This window comes from Arvicola amphibius, chromosome 7 (assembly GCF_903992535.2).
Source record: "Arvicola amphibius chromosome 7, mArvAmp1.2, whole genome shotgun sequence".
Classification (NCBI taxonomy): Eukaryota; Metazoa; Chordata; class Mammalia; order Rodentia; family Cricetidae; genus Arvicola; species Arvicola amphibius.
The window spans coordinates 90652861-90673903 of NC_052053.1; the positions used below are offsets into that span (position 1 = coordinate 90652861).

The 21043-nt window shown below is 40.2% G+C and overlaps 1 protein-coding gene across 1 annotated transcript in view; it reads right to left on the bottom strand.

Annotated features, from left to right (window-relative positions):
• Nrxn3 (neurexin 3) overlaps window positions 1-21043 on the bottom strand; it is a 1492393-nt gene that overhangs the window by 1092373 nt on the left and 378977 nt on the right. The window contains 1 exon segment of the mRNA XM_038336206.1: window positions 17528-17689. Within this exon segment, the coding sequence (XP_038192134.1) occupies window positions 17528-17689 (162 nt within the window).

Below are 21043 nucleotides of genomic sequence, written 5' to 3' on the forward strand. Positions count from 1 at the left end.
GTGTAGGTAAATGTTTTCTCACCAACTACACCTTTATTTGCTGCAAATCTTTTGTGCAATACACATTCAAAACAGATAAGATGGCAAGCTATTTTGAAAGGAAAAAAAATTCCTGTCATATCACTGTTGAAAGTGGATGGCGTTCAATGAATGCCTTAAATTGAACTGAACTCAGCTGAATTGATATTGTCTTCGAGATAGTCATTGGTATCTTATAGTGACAAACCTATGAGGTATGTGTTCTCTTTTCTAAATACATAAATATGTATCTGAAATTCTACTACTCTGTAACTATGACTTTTAAATTGTCTTATGATGAATAGATACTGAGCCCCTCAAATTCACGGTGACTGTAAAATCTAATGGTAGAGTTAATCACATAAAAGAAAAGAGAATGTAAAACAAACAATGAATTATATGAACATTGCATTAAGAAGTGTAACTTTTAAAATTTAGACCAATTCAAAACAAGGCTACAAAATATTTCTTATATACGGTTTTTAAAAATTAATTACATCCATTCTTTGAGGATTTCACATATGTATACAATGCATTTTAAGTATATTCGCTTTCCACTTCCCCCTAACTCCTTCCAGATCCTTTCCTGCTACAGCACACTCCTCCCAATACAGTGTTCTCTGTTCATAACCACTGAGTCCAATCAGTGCTATCTGTAAGTACATGTATGTAGAGCCATTCACTAGAGGCTGGATGTCTTCCTCCTTCATAAAAGTATCTGTAATACCCCAGATTATACCCAGTGTCCATATTTGAAGACACAATATCAACCTGTGAAAATCTTGATCTACATATGTAGTCTTAATACATTATATTGGAAATGTCAGGTTTTGTCTACTACTTTGACTAAATCCAAGAGCTAGTATACTGTATCTCCTTGAAAAACATACAGTCCTTAGACTTTATACACTGTATCCTCTTGGAATACATACAGTCCACTTTATAAATAAAGCTGTGTTTTAAAACAGACACAGCTATTTATTTGCATTTTGCTTTTTGACATTTATAAGCTATAAAGGCTGAGTTTGGTTGTTGCGATATAACATATGGTCAGAAAACAAAAACTATTTCCCGTCATCTGGCCCATGACTTCTCAACCTCAGAACTTCCATAATTTGAGGCTGGATAATTCCTTATAAGCTTACATAGACGGTCTGTGCGTTGTACAATATATATTACAGCAACATTCATGGCATCTGCTTGCCATATTTAAGTACTACTTCTGGCCTTTTAAAATTTAGACCAATTCAAAGTAAGGCTTTTACTCCTCCCCTATGTCAGTATAAACAATGAAAAATGTCTCTAGTCATGGCAAAACACTTTTTAGGTTCAGTGTTGTTTCCAATTAAAAACTCTTAATCTGACCATATGAAAAAAGCCAAACCAACCCCAGAATGATTACTTTTCAAGAAATAAACTATCCATCATGCATTGCATTCAAAATACCTTACCTAGAACATAAAAGAAATACATTAAATCAGCCATTTAATGACATTAGGAGGATTATAAGACACTGTAAAACAATTAGAAATTATAGAAGAATATTCAACTTAAATTGGACATGGATGATAATTAAGCTGATATCCATTTTTACAGTTGAACTTTTTTTTTTTTTTTTTTTTTTTTTTTTGGTTTTTCGAGACAGGGTTTCTCTGCAGCTTTTTTAGAGCCTGTCCTGGAACTAGCTCTTGTAGACCAGGCTGGCCTCGAACTCACAGAGATCCGCCTGCCTCTGCCTCCCGAGTGCTGGGATTAAAGGCGTGCGCCACCACCGCCCGGCTACAGTTGAACTTTTAAAATCATTTTAAAGATCATCTATCAGGCCCACTAAGGTAATATCACTGAAAAAAATCCAGGCTAAGAAAAACAAATTTCATCACACACCATTTGATCGCAAAGAATTTTTAAAACATGAAATGACCACATTTAAATTTCACATATGCACAGGTATTTAATTTATCCTTGAATAAAAAAATTTAGATGCATTCAAATAATAAATTATTCTAACTGTGACAGAATGGATCAATTTAATTGTGTAAAAATGTAATTTAAAGAAATAGCAACTTCTTTATAGTTAGTCCAGAAATTCTATTGAAGGTTATAAATTACTTTCCACTCTTTTATAAAACTCTAGTATGAACAGCATTGTTCAAACTACAAAGACGTCTCTGCTTTCTAAGGGATTATATATATTGTGCAAAAGCTAACAAATGACTCTAGAACAATGTGAGGAAGAAATGAATGCCAATAATAGCTCGTGTCTATGGAGCACACACAATATGCCGACTGAGCTCAAAGCTCTATTGCATCATATCATTTGAACATCGTGAAAACTCTATGGGGTAGGGACCACTAAAACCCCTACTTAATAATCGAAGAAAATGAGCTTCCGAGAAGTTAACTTTTCCAAAACTCATAGAAAGTATTCATTAGAAGTAAAGTTCAAGTGTAGCTATTGCCCACTAAAGTCTGAATCCATACACATTGTGTTACATAAATATACTTGGAATTAGAAGAAAAGAACACAATTAATGCAGCAAGTAGTCAAGAGGGGACCACAAGACACAGTCTGAAATAAAGAGGAGCATTCAAAAGAGAGACAGGAAGAAATGCTTGCCAGGAGAACCAAAGAACTCATTCATGAAAATACGAACTGAGAACTTATCATTGGAATCAACCTGAAATGATGACTCTGGCTTGGTATGCAGGATCTGTAAGAAAGCAGGAAAAGGGAAGCTGCCATACAAACAGCCATAGGTAGGAAGCCGAAGGGGATGTGGTATGCTGAACACTGGATATTTCCAAATAGCACAAAAGTCAATCTGACAGGATAACAACCGCAGAGAAGAGCGGTAAGAACATCCATTATAATATCATAACAGGCAGAAAGGTGAGAAAGAGTCCAGCGAGGAAGGACAGGAAGGAGTGAGAAATAACAAGGGAATCCCCAGTGGGTTCTTGCAGTTGGTGAGAGAAAAGAACAAGAAATGGGGATGTGGAGGAAAATTCAGAACTCGCTATGAGATTTCTAACTTACACAAGTGGGAAATGATACCAATCTCAGCTGCTCTTAGATTACACTAACCGTACGATCATTCCCATAATAAGCACAGGCTCCTATCTTGCTTCTAAATGATGCATGGGCCATCTGTTGCTAGCTTCCTCTTCTTTACCATCTCAAATCTCACAACCATTTTGTTTTGCCTCTTTCCCACCTTCTCCTAGCAAAAGGCATTCTTGTCTTCCTGAGCTCTAGAACCTGCAAGTTAAAGCTTATGAGAGGATGCTTGGAGGAGCACCTATTTGCCTGCCAGGTTATGGTCAAAGTTGCAAAAGAGAGGTCCTAGGGATCTTTATGCAGCAAGATGCGTAAAGACAACAGTACCTATATATCTATGCTATATTTGTTGTGGTAATTAATATTTTCATTGTCAACTTGTGGGATTTCAAATCGCCATGGTCAAAAACCTTTGGGTTTTTCTATGGTAATTATCCATGTTAGATTAAACAGATTGAAAATATCCATGTTAAATGTGGGTGGGTACCACTCAGTGGGTTGAGGTCCTAGACTGAATAAAAAGGAAAAGGGCAGCTAAGCAAAAGCATTCATAGCTTCCTGGCTGTGGCTACAATATGAGCATCTGCTTCCAGTTCCTGTTGCTGTGGATTTCCTGCCGTGATGGACTGCAGTCCCTGACAACCAAAATAAATCTTTCCAAATTGCTCTTATCTGGTATTTTATATTCAAAGTGAGATTTACAAAAAATACTGATATACTCTTAAAGAATCATTAAGGGTTAGATTCATGTTATATGGCTTTTTGCTTTGTTTTGGATGGTTTCTTTCTTTTCATTTAATTAAATATGATTACAGCATTTCCTCTCTTCCTGTCCTTCCTCCAAACCCTCCCAGGAACTACCTCTCCCAATCCTTCTCCCTCTCAAATACATGGCCTCTATTCCTTTTGTTACACACACACACACATACACACATATGCAGATAAATATATATAAGGCAATTTACCATAATTTATGTATATGTGTATAGAATATGTATATATATATACATATACACATAATATACATACGTACTATAAAAGAGAGTGGGGATGACAGAAGAATGACATCCAACTGGAGGTGAAGAAGAAGCAGGAAGCACAAGCACAGGTGAGGGTGACAAGCGGAGCAGAGGGAGGGCTAATTCCTAACTTCCCACACTGTATCGTGTATGTGTGCCTGGACTTTAAAGGATGCCTTGCTCTTTAGGATGAAGGGAGAGAAAACCATCGCAGACCTGGGGTAACCAGGGCTGGAGACTCTGAAGTGGAGATAAGCTTGGTAAGCTGATACTGTCTGGCTCGAATCCTCTCTGAAGGCGGCTGGCAGCAGATCTCATCACAGACCTCCCCCTCCTGCACTTCCCTCACTCAGCCGCTGCTCCATGACCTCCTTGACCTTTCCGGAACATACTGAGCTTCCCATTGCTTTTGATATTTCTGATCCTTGCTGCTTCCTCTCGCAGGGTTGGCCTCTCCCCAGATCTGTGTGCACATGACTCCTTTCTTCTCGGGTCTCAACTTAGTTTTCCATCACCACAAGGAGCCAGGCTTTTCCCAGCCACTGAGCTAAATGGAGAACCTCCTCACTATGCTGTTATCCTCTTTGCTTCCTACACACTACTCTTCCTTGCTTGGAAATATAAATTACATTTTTTTCTTTTATGTGTATGAGAGTTTGTACACATGTATGTCTGTGCACCACGCACATGCCTCATGCCTATGGAAGTCATAAGAGGGGATGAGAGGCTATGGAACTGGAGTTCCAGGCAGTTGTGAGTCACCATGTGGGTGCAAGGAATCAAACCCCAGGCCTCTGCAAGAACAAGCTCTTTGAGCCACTGACCCATCTCTTCTGCCCACTGGAAATAAATCTTTAAATGTTATTGTCCCATTTTCTCCTGGATTCCTTTATTCCACAGTTCAAGTTCCATTGACTCAGGGACCTTGGATGTGGAGTCACATAGCACAATCTCTAATACTTGGAACAGAGCCTACTGAATAAAGGGCATTCTGGGACTACCTACTACACTTGGAATAAGTGATTGAATTGTATGCTAATGAGAATGTGAATAGAAGCACAAATTGAAACTCGAACAAACAATTCTATTACAAGTATTTATTAATAACTTTTTATGAATGTCAACTGTTCTGGGCTATCATTGAAAACAAGAACAGATAAATGATTTGTCCAGGTCTCTAGGAAGTATCTTTTCTTAAAGCATATGTTGATTGTAAAAGGTATTCATTTCATGGTGATATTTTCATTGTCAAAGTAATCTAAGCCAGCATACTGGAGAGGTACATACATGACCCACATGACCACATTTATTGTGGCACTATTCATAATAGCCAAATTAAAGAACATTTTCATATACTCATAAACCAGGTTACATGTTTAAATTTAAAGGAACATCTCAATACATTCCTGCCATGCAGAAACCTGAGCTATTGGGAAACACTGATCACTAAAATCTAATGTAATAAGGACTATTCTAGAAATTACATGTGATGAAGCTGTTAATTGATAGGCTATAATACAGAGCTGCTAACATATGGTAGAAAACAAGACACCACTATTATAAAGCACAAAGGGCTAAAAACATATATAGATCTACCTGGAAAGTGGAAACAGACAAGATCACCTGACAATATTGAGAGTATGAGGGTGGGAGGAGAGAGGAGGGTTGAAGGGGAAGAGAAGGGGTGAGGAGAACTTGAGGGGACAGGATAGTCGAGAAGGAGAAAGGACAGAGATGAGAGTAAGGAAAGAGATATCTTGACTGAGGGAGTCATTATAGGGTTAGTAAGAAAGCTGGCCCTAGAGAAAGTCCCAGGAATCCACGAGGATGACCCCAGCTAAGACCCTAAGCAATAGAGGAGAGGGGGGCGGATCTTGACTTGCCCTGTAGTCAGACTATCTTAAATATCTTAAATATCACCATAAAATGTTCATCCAGAAACTTATGGAAACACAGGCACAGACCCACATCGGAGCACTGGACTGAACTCCCAAAGTCCAGTTGAAGAGTAGGGGAATGAGAGTCTGAGCAAAGGGGTCAAGACCATGATGGGGACACCCACTGAAACAGTCTACCTGAGCTAATGGGAGCTCAGCAACTCCAGCCAGACTGGGAAGGATCTAGCATAGGACCAAACTAGTCCCTCTGAATGTGGCTGACAGTTGTATGGGGCAGAATGGGGTGCCACTGGCAGTGGCACCAGGATTTATCCCTACTGCATGTACTGGCTTTTGGGGAACCTATTCTCTTTGGATGATACCTTGCTCAGCCAAGATATAGCAGGGAGATCCTTGGACCTTCCCCAAAGAAATGCTCTCTGAAGATTGGATGGGGATGGCATGGGAGGGTATGTGGAGGGAATGGGAGGAGGGGAGGGAGTGGGAACTTTAATTGGCATGTATAATGAAAAAAAAGAAAGATTGTTTTCTTTTTGAAAAATAAAAAAATTAAAATTTTTTAAAAATACAAATGGCACTAAAGCCTTGAGTTTGGTATATAAATGTGCTAAGGTGTAAACTCAAAAGAAAGTGAAATCCAGGAAATGTTTCAGGCCATGCCTTTAGTACATAGAGGAGGCAGAGCCAAGGTGAAGAGAAGACCAAGGACTGTTAAGATTCCTCAAAAACAAACATCAGGGAAGTAGTTATATTTCAAGAGGTGAAATAATTATCCTGAAATCCAGCATAACACAACTAGCCAGGTAAATTTGGAGGGGAAGGAGGTGAAGGGGTTAGCCTCAGTTAAAGACTTTTTATTTCCTGTGGTAAATATCAGGCCACATTCTGACACAGCAGGAAGGGAAAGGAAGCATCTTATTGAGAGAGGAGAAAAGAACATCTTATTGGTTGATAATTGGTATGCAATACTGCTGCCCTGTGCTGCATGTTGAGTTGTTTGTAGGGTAGAACATTTGCTTCTGTAGCTCTAGAAATCTGCGCAGAAGCTAGTTAGTTGTGGGGCATGGTCCACTCGGTGAGTAAAACGCAATGCTATTGAAATGCCACAGTAACAGAATAATTGCTTCCACATTTGCAAAACAATAAAAAGTAGCTAATCAATTAGCTCAGTGATCACTTTATCCCCGTAGGTGTTTGTGTATAAGAAGTAGGCTTTTTCAAGTCTCCTTTGAGGCATTTGAAGACACAGGAGATTTTTGTCTCAGTGGGATTGTTGTGGTAGATTACACTTGCTGTAAATAGTGACATTTTCAGAAAACAATAAGTTCCACTGAATTTATCCTGAAGGGAAAAAAATGAAAAGAAAGAAAAGCTAAATAAGAGAGTCTCAAAAGCAGACTGAAAATGCCTAAGCCAAGGCGTTGGAGATGAGTGCATTCAACTTCACAGAACATACTAAACTGAATCAAAATGAAAGATGCCCCACGTATCTCAAGACAAAAGCCTTCTACTGCTTGGCATTTGTACCAGGAGAAGCTCCTTCCCTCTCTGGTCTCATAATGAAAATCATTCCTCCATTAGCAGGTTGAACAATATCAATTTGCCCAGTCAAAGTGGGAAATCAAGCAAAAACTGCCGTGCTCGCCGAACAATCAATGGCAAGGTGAAAGAAATGGGTAATTGTAGCTGGTCTCCCAGCAGGGCGTTCTTGCCTGATTAAATGACCTTCCCTATGAAGTGTGTTCTTCAAATGATAGTGAGCAGTCATTCCCCAGAGTGAGTTTAACCCCAAATTCACCAGCCTTCTCTGAGGATTTTTCCCCCTTTCCCTGTCAGAGAGTTTTATGACCGAGTTGATAGCAATGGTGGCGGGATTCATGATGCAGGAATATTTAGTCTTCATTGTTCATGCTGGTGACAGTGGCAGTGGGCATAGCACTCTGTTCCCCTGAACTCAAGTAAGCAATGATGACAGAATTCACCTAAACTTTACATGAAAAGCAAATAAAGGATAAGCATAATGTGCATAGCACCTTGTAGACCCACATTTCATATATATTTACTTCTCTGTGTGCTTGGTAATTACTGCTGTGGATGGAACTTCTGTGGTTCATCATCTAGCTCTTTATTGGCCCAAATGCCCAGAATCTTGTCAGAGAAGGTGAAAAAAGACCAAAAGCTCTGTTACAAATGACAGAAAACAGGCCAAATTGGTTTAGTCAACACATGGGATGAATAGAATGAGCCTCCGTGGCTGGAAATTCAATGGTGGTCTAACTTAAAGAATGCTTGATCCAAGACTTTGAAAATGTAACCAAAACCTAGACCTACTTTATCCTCATATTTCTTTTTTTTTTTTTTTTTTTTTTTTTGATTTTTTGAGACAGGGTTTCTCTGTGGTTTTGGAGCCTGTCCTGGAACTAGCTCTTGTAGACCAGGCTGGCCTCGAACTCACAGAGATCCGCCTGCCTCTGCCTGCCGAGTGCTGGGATTAAAGGCGTGCGCCACCACCGCCCGGCTTATCCTCATATTTCTGCTCTGGTTTTTAAGTCATGTCTCATATTTGGTCATTGCTATAGCAGTGGAAACACCAGTACTCAGCTAACTGGTATCCCACATTCTGACTCCCAAAACTGACAGCAAACATCCTAAATCCTATGAACCAAAATCTTGAACCTAAATGTCCCTGTCTCAAACAGAGTTAGAAAAAAATGCCATGGCTATAGCAAAGAAGTACCTGAGTACATAGGGAAAGGACCACTGAGTAAGTTTGAACATAAAGCAACAAAAACCAGTAAATAGTTGTCAAAGGGGAAAAAGGGATATCACATTAACAATTAAAAAAATCACTAGCTGTTTCTCAAAAAAAATCATCAACAATAAAAAACACTACTGATGTAGGTGGGTCTTCTGTCAATGTGTTAATTTCATTGGTTAATAAAGAAACTGCCTTGGCCTTAATAGTTTGATTTTGAAGCCAGGCATGGTAGCTCTGGCATGTACCTCCCAGGACTAAATAGGATACGGTAGGCGGATTGCACCTAGTTTAGGCCTGGCTAGTCTCCATAGTAACTGGACAGCTATAGTTTGAGACTTCAGATCAAAACAACCAAGAGCAGAGAGAAAGGGAGAGAGAGCTTAATCTTAAAATAACTGAAGAGTCTCTCTCTCTTTGTTAAAGTGTTATAATACCAAGTATTTCTGAGGCAATACTACTGAGGCAGCCTGATACTACTCCATTTTTATACCCATCTTGGGATACGTAATAATGCCTGTTTCTCTTGAGATATACCTCATAGGTATCAAAAATACCCAGAAGATATAATTATGTCCCTTCTTCTTCTTTGCCACTATTGTGTGCATTTGGCCCAGCAGTGACACTGTTCTAATTTTAAGATTATTAAATGGTTACCACAGATCCAGGAAAGCTATCCTATGAAATTAACATTAAAACTGGCTCCCTCATCTTAATTCTTTTCTCTAAACTATGTTGGATGAATTTCTACAGAGACAGCAAAGAGAAATACCTGGCTCCCTGGTTTGTTTGTTTTTTAAATGGTAAAAAAGTATTCAAATACTGATTACATTAATATTGTTATAGTGTTCTATATTTTTGTGAAGTACTTTCAGTACTGGGGAGGCAGAAGCAGGCAGCTTTGAGTTGGAGGACAGCTTGGTCATCATAACAAGTTCCAAGATAGGCAGAGCTTCAAAATAATTAAACCAAACCAAAACAAACAACTACACTAAAATATACCTTTCTGCACTACACTGAACTTAACATAACTTATCTAGAGGTGAGGAATTTGAAGCATGGACAACCAGTTAAGTGACTTGTTATATGTCATCAGATGAGTTAGAGAGGACACAGTCCTGGACTCAAGTTCCTTCTGCATCCTGAACACTGACTTGGAATCCATCCCTTGGACTTTGCTGACTCTGAGCTGCACAATGCTCTTAACACTAAAGAGACAAGGATGGGTAGGGCCACACCATGAGCCCAAGTCTCCCACTTACAGTTGGATAGTTGTACCCACCTGATAAGTTCAGAAGGATACCAATACAAGGTCTTGCAAAACAATGAATTAAACAAAAGAGGAAAGAGAGGAGGGTAGGTAAAAAGAGACGGAGTGAAAAACTAACAGAACAATGTAAAAGTAAAATTAAGATACCGCATAAGATATCAAACGTTAATATTAAGGTACAGCATAGGAGACTAACAGCAGAAGACAGTGGGGGCAGAATAACGTAAAATGAGTATATTTTTTAAGGCAACAGCAAACACATTATCCCGAAGCCTGCAGGTGCCAGCAATTCAAATAAGCATATAGCAATTAACAGAATTAACACAGCCTTAAATAGCTTGGCTCACCAGATGTGGACTCCTATCAGGGTTCTATAAAATGTAAAGTTATTACAGATTAAACCATTAATCATCTGTTCAGAGACTATCTCTGGCTGCAAAGCCCCATTCAATTTTAAATGTCTAATAATCACAAAGGGATGTGGAATGTAATGGGCACAGTGGTGCCCCCCTCAGACCTTTTTCTTTAGATATATGTTCCATTCATCCAGTTTTCCTTCCTTCCTATTAGAAATGTCATGAGGAAACACGGTGAGAAAACCCAGTCTGCCCGAGAGGTCTCAGGCAACATGTCGGTTTCCCCATGGGCAGAGAGAGAGCCTGACACACTGGGTGAAGAAGGGAAGTGCCAGCTGGAGGAGAAAGGCGGGAAATCCAGAAAGAATCTAATTGAAAAGAGCAGAAGGTCCAGCACACAGGAGGACATGGTGGTGGCCTTCGGTGAGCTCTCCCTGCTTCAGAGGGGATCGCTGTGTAACTCAGTACTGGCACAGATTGCCTATTCCTACTTGTGCTCCATCCAACAACAGCTTAGCTCAGCCGAGGACAGAAGAAGGGAAAACTGTAGGTCCTGACATAGGGCAGCTGGAAACCGAAATGAAGGTCAAGTAGAAACGTTTTTCTGTGGAAACGGCTCAGGATAGCCATCTCCCCGCCCGGTGCTGAACCTGATGGATCTCTCTTCCCATGCCTGCTTTTCAACTTCCTGGAAAAAAAAATAAACCACCCCGGGTGCAGAGAGTAGACGGATGAACCGTAGATCAAGGAACTGGGGCCTGCTGAATAACATGTCAATATGACAGTGCCATTCACTATGTAGCATTATCAGCTGTTCTGTGTAAATACACAATAAAGGCCAAAATACAGCAAAGGATAAATGACCTGCACCTTAACTAATTTTGTGGCCATCCCTCCAGAATTTCTGATCTCACGATTTGTTCTTTATTTATAAACTGTGTCCTGTTTATAAGCAGGTGTCCTGCCTGCTTACCTTTGCTCGTAGTATCTCATTAGCCCCACCCTTCCTTCCTATTTTCTCCACAATCGTAAGGTTGGGTACCATGTTCGTCAAGAAATCTCCCTTAAACTATAGGATAATAGCAACTCTTCCTCGACATCCCCATTACCACCATGAATGTCTTATTTTGCATAATGACTACCTTTCTGGATAATTCTAATTATGTATCTGTTTTCTCCTACCAAGTTTGAGGTCCTCTAAAGCAAGAACTTTATCTGCTCCTTGTATATATCCTAGCACAGTCTTTGGCATGTTGTATGTTCTCAGTACTTACCTACAGGCTCGACATTCATAGTTCTCCAAAAAACATATGATGGAAGTCTCTTTAAATTAATTCTTTTGGAATTTTGTAGAATCTATTTTGACCATACTCACTCCTCACTCTACTCTCCAACTTCCCCTATAGACATCCCCCTAACTTCATGTCCTATTTTACTTTATATATATATTTTTTCACCAAGTCCAATCTGTGCTATCCATACACTCATGAGTGTGAGGCCATTCATAGGAGCTGAGTCACCCCACCAGGAATCACACCCTTAAAGAAAATTGGCTTTCCCTTTCCTGGAAGCTGTGAACTGTAAATACCTCCTTGGTTAGGGATGGGGACTTATAAGATCCTCCCGACACCATGCTAGAATGTTGGTGGGCCATAACTTGAAATTCTAACCCCAGCCTCATGGCATTTAGAGGTGAGCACTTTCAAGTAATTAGAACCTGATCAGTTGTCTTTTTTAAAAATTTCAAAGAAGTTCTTTAATCCTCTTTCCAAGTGAGGAGACCGTGAGTAGATGACACTCTGTCAATAGGAAGATTCCCCTCTATAGAACCTGAGTGTGATAGCATCCCGATCTCAAACCCTCAGCCTCCGGAGCTAGAAGCACATTTCTATTTTTTTTAATAAGCTAGTCTGTCTAAGTTGCTTTGCTACGGCAGCCTGAACTAAGACAGTGTTGACCTGAACCTTGCCAGATCTTAGAGCTCCAAGCAGCTAACTCATTTATTCATTTATTCTAGGCATGCCATTGAATGAAACTTTTAGAAGCACAGACTGTTTATTAAGAAAAATTAGACTTTCCTGGGATAAGGATATAGGTGAGTTGCTAGAGCTCTTGCCGGCATACACAAATAGATGGGTTACATCCACTGCATCCCCTACACAAGATGTAAAGGTGCACATCTGTAATCCCAGCACTTGGGAGATAGAGACAGGAGCATTGGAAAAGAGCCAACTGAGGTCTATATAATGAGCTTTGGGTCAGCCTGAGATACATGAGGCAAGAAGGGAGGGAAGGAGGGAAGAGGGAAGGAAGGAGAGAAGAGGGAGGGAGGAAGGGAGGCAAGGAAGATATACTCATGATTGAATATAATTTTTAATGCCAGGAACTGTTCTACTTGCTGTGAAATTCTGATTATGTCTTCTCATGGAGCTCATATTCTAACAAAGGGAGATTGGCAGCCTCCAATAAAAGACTGAAGACAGTAACAAGGGAAATACCGAGGAAGGGTGGCTGGATTGTCCCTCGTTTTACAAATATGAGAGAATTTTAATGAGGAAAACCTCAAAATCAAAGGCTTTCCCTGAAAATAACTTGCTACTACAGGAAACACAGGGATCTGTGTTGGCAGATGCACATTCGTGTAGACCTCACCGCAGGTGCTTTATAAGCCAATATGTAATTCTTACTAGATTTCTAAGATATCATTGTATAATGACATTTGGCTTATGCCCATCATTTATTTCACTTGTTCTTAAGAAAAATGCAACATAGCTCTTAGGATCTCCTCATTGCAAACTGGTAAACTGATACTTATTAAAAAATAAAACAGTATCTAATTCTGAGTCATATAGTGCAATCAAGTTTGTGTTCCTAACCAGGGTTACTAATTTTATTTCTTTAATGATTTAATTAATGTGCTTGAGTATTCTGTATTTATGTCTGTGTACCACATGCATGCCTGGTGCTCACTTCAGCTAGAAAAGGCATCAGATCCCCTAGGATTGGAATTATAAATGGTTTATCAGTTACCACGTTGATGCTGGAAATTGAACCAGGTCCTTGGAAGAGCCTCCAGTGCTCTTAACTGTTGAGCCATCTCTCCAGTCCCAGGGTCTACTAACCTTCAAGTCAGTTACTCTTTTCATTGTACTATGATGCCTCCTCAGACTCTTTGTGTACTGTCTATCCTAAGAGAGGTTTCAATCCACTCGTCTTAGCTTTGTTGAGACTCTTTGACGGTTCCCTCATAGTGGATATCTGAGAGATATTGAAAGATTCAACTTTTGCCATGGAAAATATTTTTTATAAAGCTAAGTGATCAAGAGTACCTTAAAATAAAATCACTTATCTGAGAAAAAATATTCATTTTGAAATGTGTTATTCTCTCAAAAACCAATATGTTGAGAGCCCCCACAAAGCTAAGGAAAACTCTGGGGCCCGGGAATCTATTTAAAAAATTGAACAGATACACTAAGAGAGAAAAAGACAAAAAGAACCAAGATGCCAACTTAGTGATAATTCATTGGCTATGAATGTGGTGTGCAGAGACACAATAGTTTGATGACAACTTGGCTGTGGCTTTCCCAGAGATGTCAAGTTAGGAGGTGTGCACACAGGTGATATCCAGTCACTTTAGCTCAATAGTAGAGGCAGAACCCAGCTTTCAGGAATAAAACAAGTGGAGTTCCCCAAATGAAACCGTTCCTGCAACAAGCAAGCAAGGGTCCATGATCCCATCAGCTCTTTATCATGTCCCAAATTTGGTTAGATGGCATTTAAAGTACCCAATTTAGCTTGGGGAAACTTAGAGCCACAATGGAAAGAGATAGGAATAGGAAGAAAGGGAGATAGGGGAGGGGTGGTGTCATTGAACTTAAGAGGAAAGAATGTCATGAGGGTTAAATGATCAGAGAGGACTCATCTGCTGAGAAGCTAAAGTCTAGTAGGGGAGGCAGCTCTTCCTATTTTACTAAGTTGTCAAAAACAAGAGAATTCCCTGGGATTCCTCAAAGACAGAATGATTCCATGATTAGACAGAAAAGGAAAACTCTATAGGACTTCATTAGCCTCAAGGTCACGTACATGTTCAAGCTCAAGCACACTGGAAGATCTCACAGGCCCATGGGAAAACCTCCATATGCAACAGAGATGAGGTGGAGCTCAGCAAAGTTCTGTTTCATAGATCATGTCCCTCAGTGTTATGGTCGCCCCTTTCTAACAGTCTAGACTTAAGTACAGTCCTAAACTGCTCAATAAACCAGGGCATTTTACCACTAACTGCAGTTGCTTCAAAATTAATATATTTCTCCAGAAATACATGTATGTGTGGGCACTTGTTTTTGTTTGTATGAAGATGCCATTCTCAATTGCTTTACTTGGTGTGTGTGTGCTTATATATACATTCAATGTGTGTGTATATGTGCACATGTGTGTGCTTGTGTGTGTGTAGGCTAGAAGTTGATCTCAGATGATTTTAAAGAAAGCAATCTCTCACTGAAACTGGAGTTCACAGATGTGACTTTACTGTCTGGCCAGCAAGTCATTTTGTTTTTGTTTTTGTTTTTGTAGGGGCTGCTTGGTTTTTTTTTGTCTGTCTGTCTGTCTGTCTGTCTGTCTATCTGTCTGTCTGTATGTATGTCTTTTTTGAGACAGGGTTGCTTTGTGTACCCCTGACTGTCCTGGAACATGCTCTGTTGGTTGACCTCAAACTCAGAGATCTGCCTGCCTCTGCCTCTGCCTCCCGAGTGCTGGGATTAAAGATATGTGGGTCACCACCGCAGGCTTTGTGCCAACAAGCTTTGAGACACCTCCAGTTTCTATCTCTTCAGCACTATAATTAAAAGCTTAACTGTGACCTATGGTTTTCATCTTTCATGTGAGTTCTGGGGCTCAAAGTATGTCCTCATGCTAGCCCCACAAAGTTGAAAACTATTTAATGACATCCAATAGACTTCTGAAGGGTTTCCAGTTTTTCACCTAGTCTCCTCTCTTTCTCTCTCTCCCTCTCTCTTTCTTTCTCTCTCCCTTTCTCTGCTGCCTTCTTCCCTCCCTCCCACTTTCTGTTTTTATGTATGTATGTATATATATATATATATGTGTGTGTGTGTGTGTGTATATACATATGCACACACACACACACACACACACACACACACACACATATATATATTGTACATTTTGTTTTAATCTTCATGGGTAAAGTCATCATATGTATCATGCTATTTTTCTACATGGTCCAAAATTCTTAGTGCTAACTTTCCTAATTAATAGATAAAAATACTGAAGCTAGTAAATTGTTCCTTTGTTTCCAAATATAATTTGGAGATGATTTATGTAACTGTATATAGGGGAAACGTGACCCCTATGTCCACTCCAGGAAACTCCATGTTCAGGGCTGTTACCCCACAGAAAAATGAAGGACTATTCCATGTCAATCAACCCTTGCTGCATTCCTGAGCCAAGTCCTAGGTGGCAGAAATGTTGCAATCGTTTTCTGATGAGAGTGCAATCCAAACCAGTGTGAATTTAGCAGGGTTTTAGAGTCTCTCAAGGCTCATCAAACTCTGAATAGTCTATGTCCTTAGTCTATTCAAATAGGAGCAAATCCCAGCGAGCAAGTGCTGTGTGCCTAATATAATTTCTCCAGAAACAACAGGGCCATCCCCAAAGCCAGCAGAAGCTGAGGTAAACACTGTCAAAGAGAGGGAAGCAGTTTGGAGTCTCCTCTCCATTTGTCCTTCAGACCAAGAATAATACAAAGCTGTAACTGGAATTTCCTTTCCTCTGCCATGCCTTGCTTTCCACCTCTTCCTCTCAACTGACACATGCTTAATTGCAACAAGTGTTGGCTCCAATGTCACTTCTTCTCTATAGGTGACGCCCACCTAAAATGTATCTGTTTCCTCTGCTCAATCGGAGCTTTTAGTCTGCGGCACTGAACACATGGTCCTGTGCTCTAATTATTCACTTAGCGATCTCATTTCCCTTCCCAGACTACAAAGTCTTTGAGGACAGAAACCATTGCTTATAAAGAGTCACCAAGGTTAAAAACAGCACAGCTAAAGGCCCGTTGTGGTTGCCTGAAAAGTCAGCGCATGCAATAAATCTTTTCTGTCCACCTACTGTGTGCCAGGTACAGTCAAGGCAATGCCTATTCATCATCTCGTACCACTGATAAATCCATGGGCAATATCCTTACCTGCATGCCTGCTGTTCAATAAACTCTGAATTACTACAATAAGAACAAAGTATATGCCCCAGGAGGAGGCACGCAAGATGTCACAAGAAATCTTTATCTAGAAGAAGCAACACCATCAGACTCTCAAGGAATTTCCCTAGGGAAATGGCATGGATATCTCAGGCAATCAAGCTTAGTTTAGATTAAAGAAAATGTCCAGGCCACTGCTTCAACGACAGAGTGCCGCGAAAGAACTCTCACCAATCAAGGCTGATTCTTTCTGCCGCAACAATTGACCTCCGAGGCTGAACTTTCAGTTGACTGAAGCGCCTCTGCTCTCAGACAGAGGTCTCAACACATCAGCTACGAGGGTAATAAATGAGGACCGGCAAGACCCGGCCGCACTCTGGCCGTTCCAGTGACTAGCTTTCAGGGAAGGAAAACAGAGAGAGGCAGGCCCATTTTTCTGAGCGTGAATGTTACATGCCAAAAATTTTTGCCCTTATTTCAGTCAATGAGAAAAAAGATGTTTGGGGACTGCAACATTAAAAAAAAGGTAAAATAATACGCAGGCTATATTTCAGATAAGACATACAAACTGTGTGACTTCTAACTATAGCTTCCCTACTTGGTGAGTGAAAAGCACAAAATCAAACTTCACGTGTGTCCTTGTGATGTCATCTGCAGTACACGGTTCATTTACATCTCACAGTATCTGAACAAGTAGGGTCTTCATTAGTTAGAGGAGGAAGCAGAGACACAGAATAGTTAGTTAAGTAGCAAGCCCAAGGTCACTCAACAATCTCAATCTTGAACCAAATGATGGGACCTTTACTTTAAAGCTCAAAGTCTTCCACCGCATTTCATTGCACGCAAAGGTTAGCAGCCATGTGCAATCATTGGTCTAGAGATCTCTTTCTTTATTTTCAATTAGCCATACCACCCACCTACTCAGCAGACGTGTGTCAGCCTTACCTCTTTCAGGCAGCCCATGAAGTTGTTGCTCACAGGGGAGCCTGGCAAGTCTGCAGTACTTGGGCTTCCGCCAACATAGAAGAAGTCATCTGAGCCCAGCATGGTGTAGTCCTCTTGAGTGTAACCCGTTGTGGTAAGGATACCATCCACAGAGATTGTCACCTGGTAGTGGGACATAGGGACAAGAAAAAAAAAATCCCAGCAATGACCTTACAATCCTATTAAAATTCAATGGCTTCCCTACATGTGGCTTCACCTCCATTAAGATTTTTGGTGAGGTATTCTTTCTAATTTGGCTTGACTTTGGTATGTGCAGTCAAGTTCCATTTTCTGGTCTGCCTTCCTATGTCCCAAGCATACAGTTTTCCCTGGTGGCTAATGGGACACTGTGTTAGATTGGCTAAGCTGAGTACCTTGTTCCACCCACTGTATACTTCATTGAGTCAGGCTAGAAAATGGAACCACCCTTAGATGATATCGCTTGTCTCAGTTCACTGCTAAAAGTAATTGCTTTTTTTTTCTTATGATTGTTATTTATGGTAGTAATGAGAAACACCAAAGGAGACATTCGACAATGGTATATGTTAGGGGTTGGTCTTTGGTTGTTAGTGATTTTTTCCCCTTTTTTCTTTTCTTTTTTATTTGTTTCTTTTATGGTTCACGCCACACTGACAAACATGCATTCAGGGTAGGAATGAGGAACATCTCTGTTCTAGCATGTCCAGAATGATACATGCTATGGACCATCCCGGGGTACCAACCCCTGCCCTCCCTTACCTATCACCACCACCAACAGAAAAATGACCCAAACTCAAAAAGCAACTTTAACAAAAAGAAATGAATGATGAGGCAATGATAACCCAAAATAATAATAAAGCCAATGGGGGGGAGGGGCAGATGAGCACCCATACACCCACCATCCATAAGCAGAAGGCAGAGAGAAAAGATGGAGCCTCAGGGCATGCACACACCGTACATTGACACACCCATGCAGAAATCATCTGGAGACAGACAAGAGAGAAGGCAGGGGCAGGGAAAGGATGAAATAACAGAATCAAAATTCACACCACACGTGCATGCATTAAACAAGGAAAGCAAAATGGAGGTACGGGGGGAGACAAAACACTTAAAGCTAAAGGATAACACTTCCCCTGCCTACCACCTCCCTCACTGAAGGAAAAAAATAAGGAAAAAAAAAAGAAAAGAAAAAGTCCAAACCCAACCCCCAAATATATGAAGGATGAGAGGAGAATGAAGATGAGGAGGGAAAAAGACAAGGGTGGGACTGGGTGGATGGTTGGTTGCCAGTTGTTAGTAACATAGAGGTCAGTGAGGGACGGGTTCTGATGCTGATGTGGTTTCCACGAGACAGGACCATGCCATGCAGTGTGTATGAAAAACACAATTGGTGGCACTCCCTTTGGCCAAAGTGAGGAGTGAGGTCAAAGAAGGGAGAGGAAGATTAGAGAAAGCTGCATACTTTCCTCCTCAGGTCACCTGTGGCAGCCACAGCCACATAAAGGGACAGAAAGAGGGAGGAAGGCACAGGGAAGGAGACAGAGAAAGCAGGAAGAGAGAGAAGGAGATAGAGGCAAAAGGAAGTCCTCAGTAGAAATCTCTGTTATGCCTAGACTGTAATTTCGAGCTGCAAAATAGGTAAATAAAACCAGAACTAAGTGAAGAAACTTCTTTAAAAAATAAATTTGGGGAAAAACAACCAAACAAAAGAAAACTGGAGAAAAGGGACTGTCCCCACCAAACTTGAATAACTACTATTTTCAGGACAGCTACGTTTCCTTCTATTTTTTTTCTTTTTTTTTTTTTAAAGAAAAAGGCTTGCATTTAATTTCACAACAAAAGAAAATTGAAAAGAAGGAGGAAGCAAGTCTAAAGAGGACAAAAGGGGGGTTGGGGGAAAGGGGGGCAACACACGGCAAACCCAAAAAAAGACAATAAGAATGATATCTACCAGACAATGTAGTTTGTTTACCATAGCGTGTCCGATGCCTGAGTGCTTTGCGGAGAAGGGGGGAGAAAGGAAATTAAAAAACTGTGAACAGAACGATTGTTAATTAAAAGAACTAAAAACAAAGATGAGTCGTTAGGGTGTTAGTACATTAGCCGGTTAGTAAAATGACACATCGCATGAGTGATCTTGGGTTAGTTTTTCAAAAAAGAAAAAAGAAAAAGGCACCCAACACAGAAAGAGAGTGGGGAGAGACAATGAGACCAGGACTCTATGGGAACCCTTGCTTGGGGACTCAGCTGCCAGTCAAGGCAACTGCCTGTCCTTTCCAGAGACCATTCAGACCAAACCTCCCTGCTGAGAATGAGTGGTATACTTACTTCCCAGGGCTCTTCTGAAGATTGCTTCCAGGGTTCCCTTCCACCCGCTAACAAATGCATTCACATTCCCCTCTATTGAAAGAAAAGACCCCCACCCCGCCCAAATATGCCAGTCCATACGTAGAAAAACAGACAACTAAATATTAATGATATGTTAGTATTTGTTTTCACAGCTGAATCTAGCTACACGGATGGGCCATCTTGAAAAGAGCTGAATGCTACCTACCACACAGCACCTCAGACAGCAAGACTTTATTATACTGAATATATTAGCTCTCCACATCCCATTGATGTCTAAAAATTTGTAAGCCAAAGGGGATATTCTCGGATTTCTTTTACTTATAGTTTAAAATACCAGTGTCATAGTGATACACCAAAACTTATTATTTATTACCCAATACAGTTATTAATTTCTTTACTTTACCAGAATGACTAGGAAGAAATCTCACTCACTATTCCTCTGGAACATTGAGTTTTAAGCCTTTGAACAATTTTTTTTAAAATTGGTATCAGGAAGAATGGCAGTTTAAACATGATTAGAAACGCCCTCACTACAATTAATCTTCTCTTTACTAATTTTCAAATGCTAAATGAACAGCACTCTTTGAGCTGGAAGTCTGGAAGGCTGGAAGACCTACCAATGTATTTTGTGTACATGCATATCAAAAGAGGAACCCAGATGTACAGCAAGTCATATGATAGACTTGACCTTGGGTTCTAGTAAGATAAAGGACAATATCCTTTCCTCTGTGTAATCATATGCACATAGAAACACACAAGAGTTTTAGCTCCTAATCCCAACTTGGAACAAGCATAGGCATTCCACATTCAAAAGCTTTTGATTTGAAGTTCCTATCTGGGTTTGACTTTGAGTTGGCCTAGGGACAGAACCACATGTTGGTGGTCACTGTAAAAGAAAGCAGTAGTTCTATTCTCCTTGGTAACAGATACTCTCATGAAATTCCAGGCTAGTTTTTCTCAGATAAATTTTTCCTGCCAAAGGCATTAGATTTTGGCAAAAAAAAAAAAAAAATGTAGATGCGGTGTCATCAGCTTGTTATCAAATATTTATGAAGCCATTTACAGTTTATTTGAAATACACTGAGGCTTCCCATTTTTCTAATGTATTCTAGGGAACTCAAAAAGGATGATATAAATATTTCAATAGAT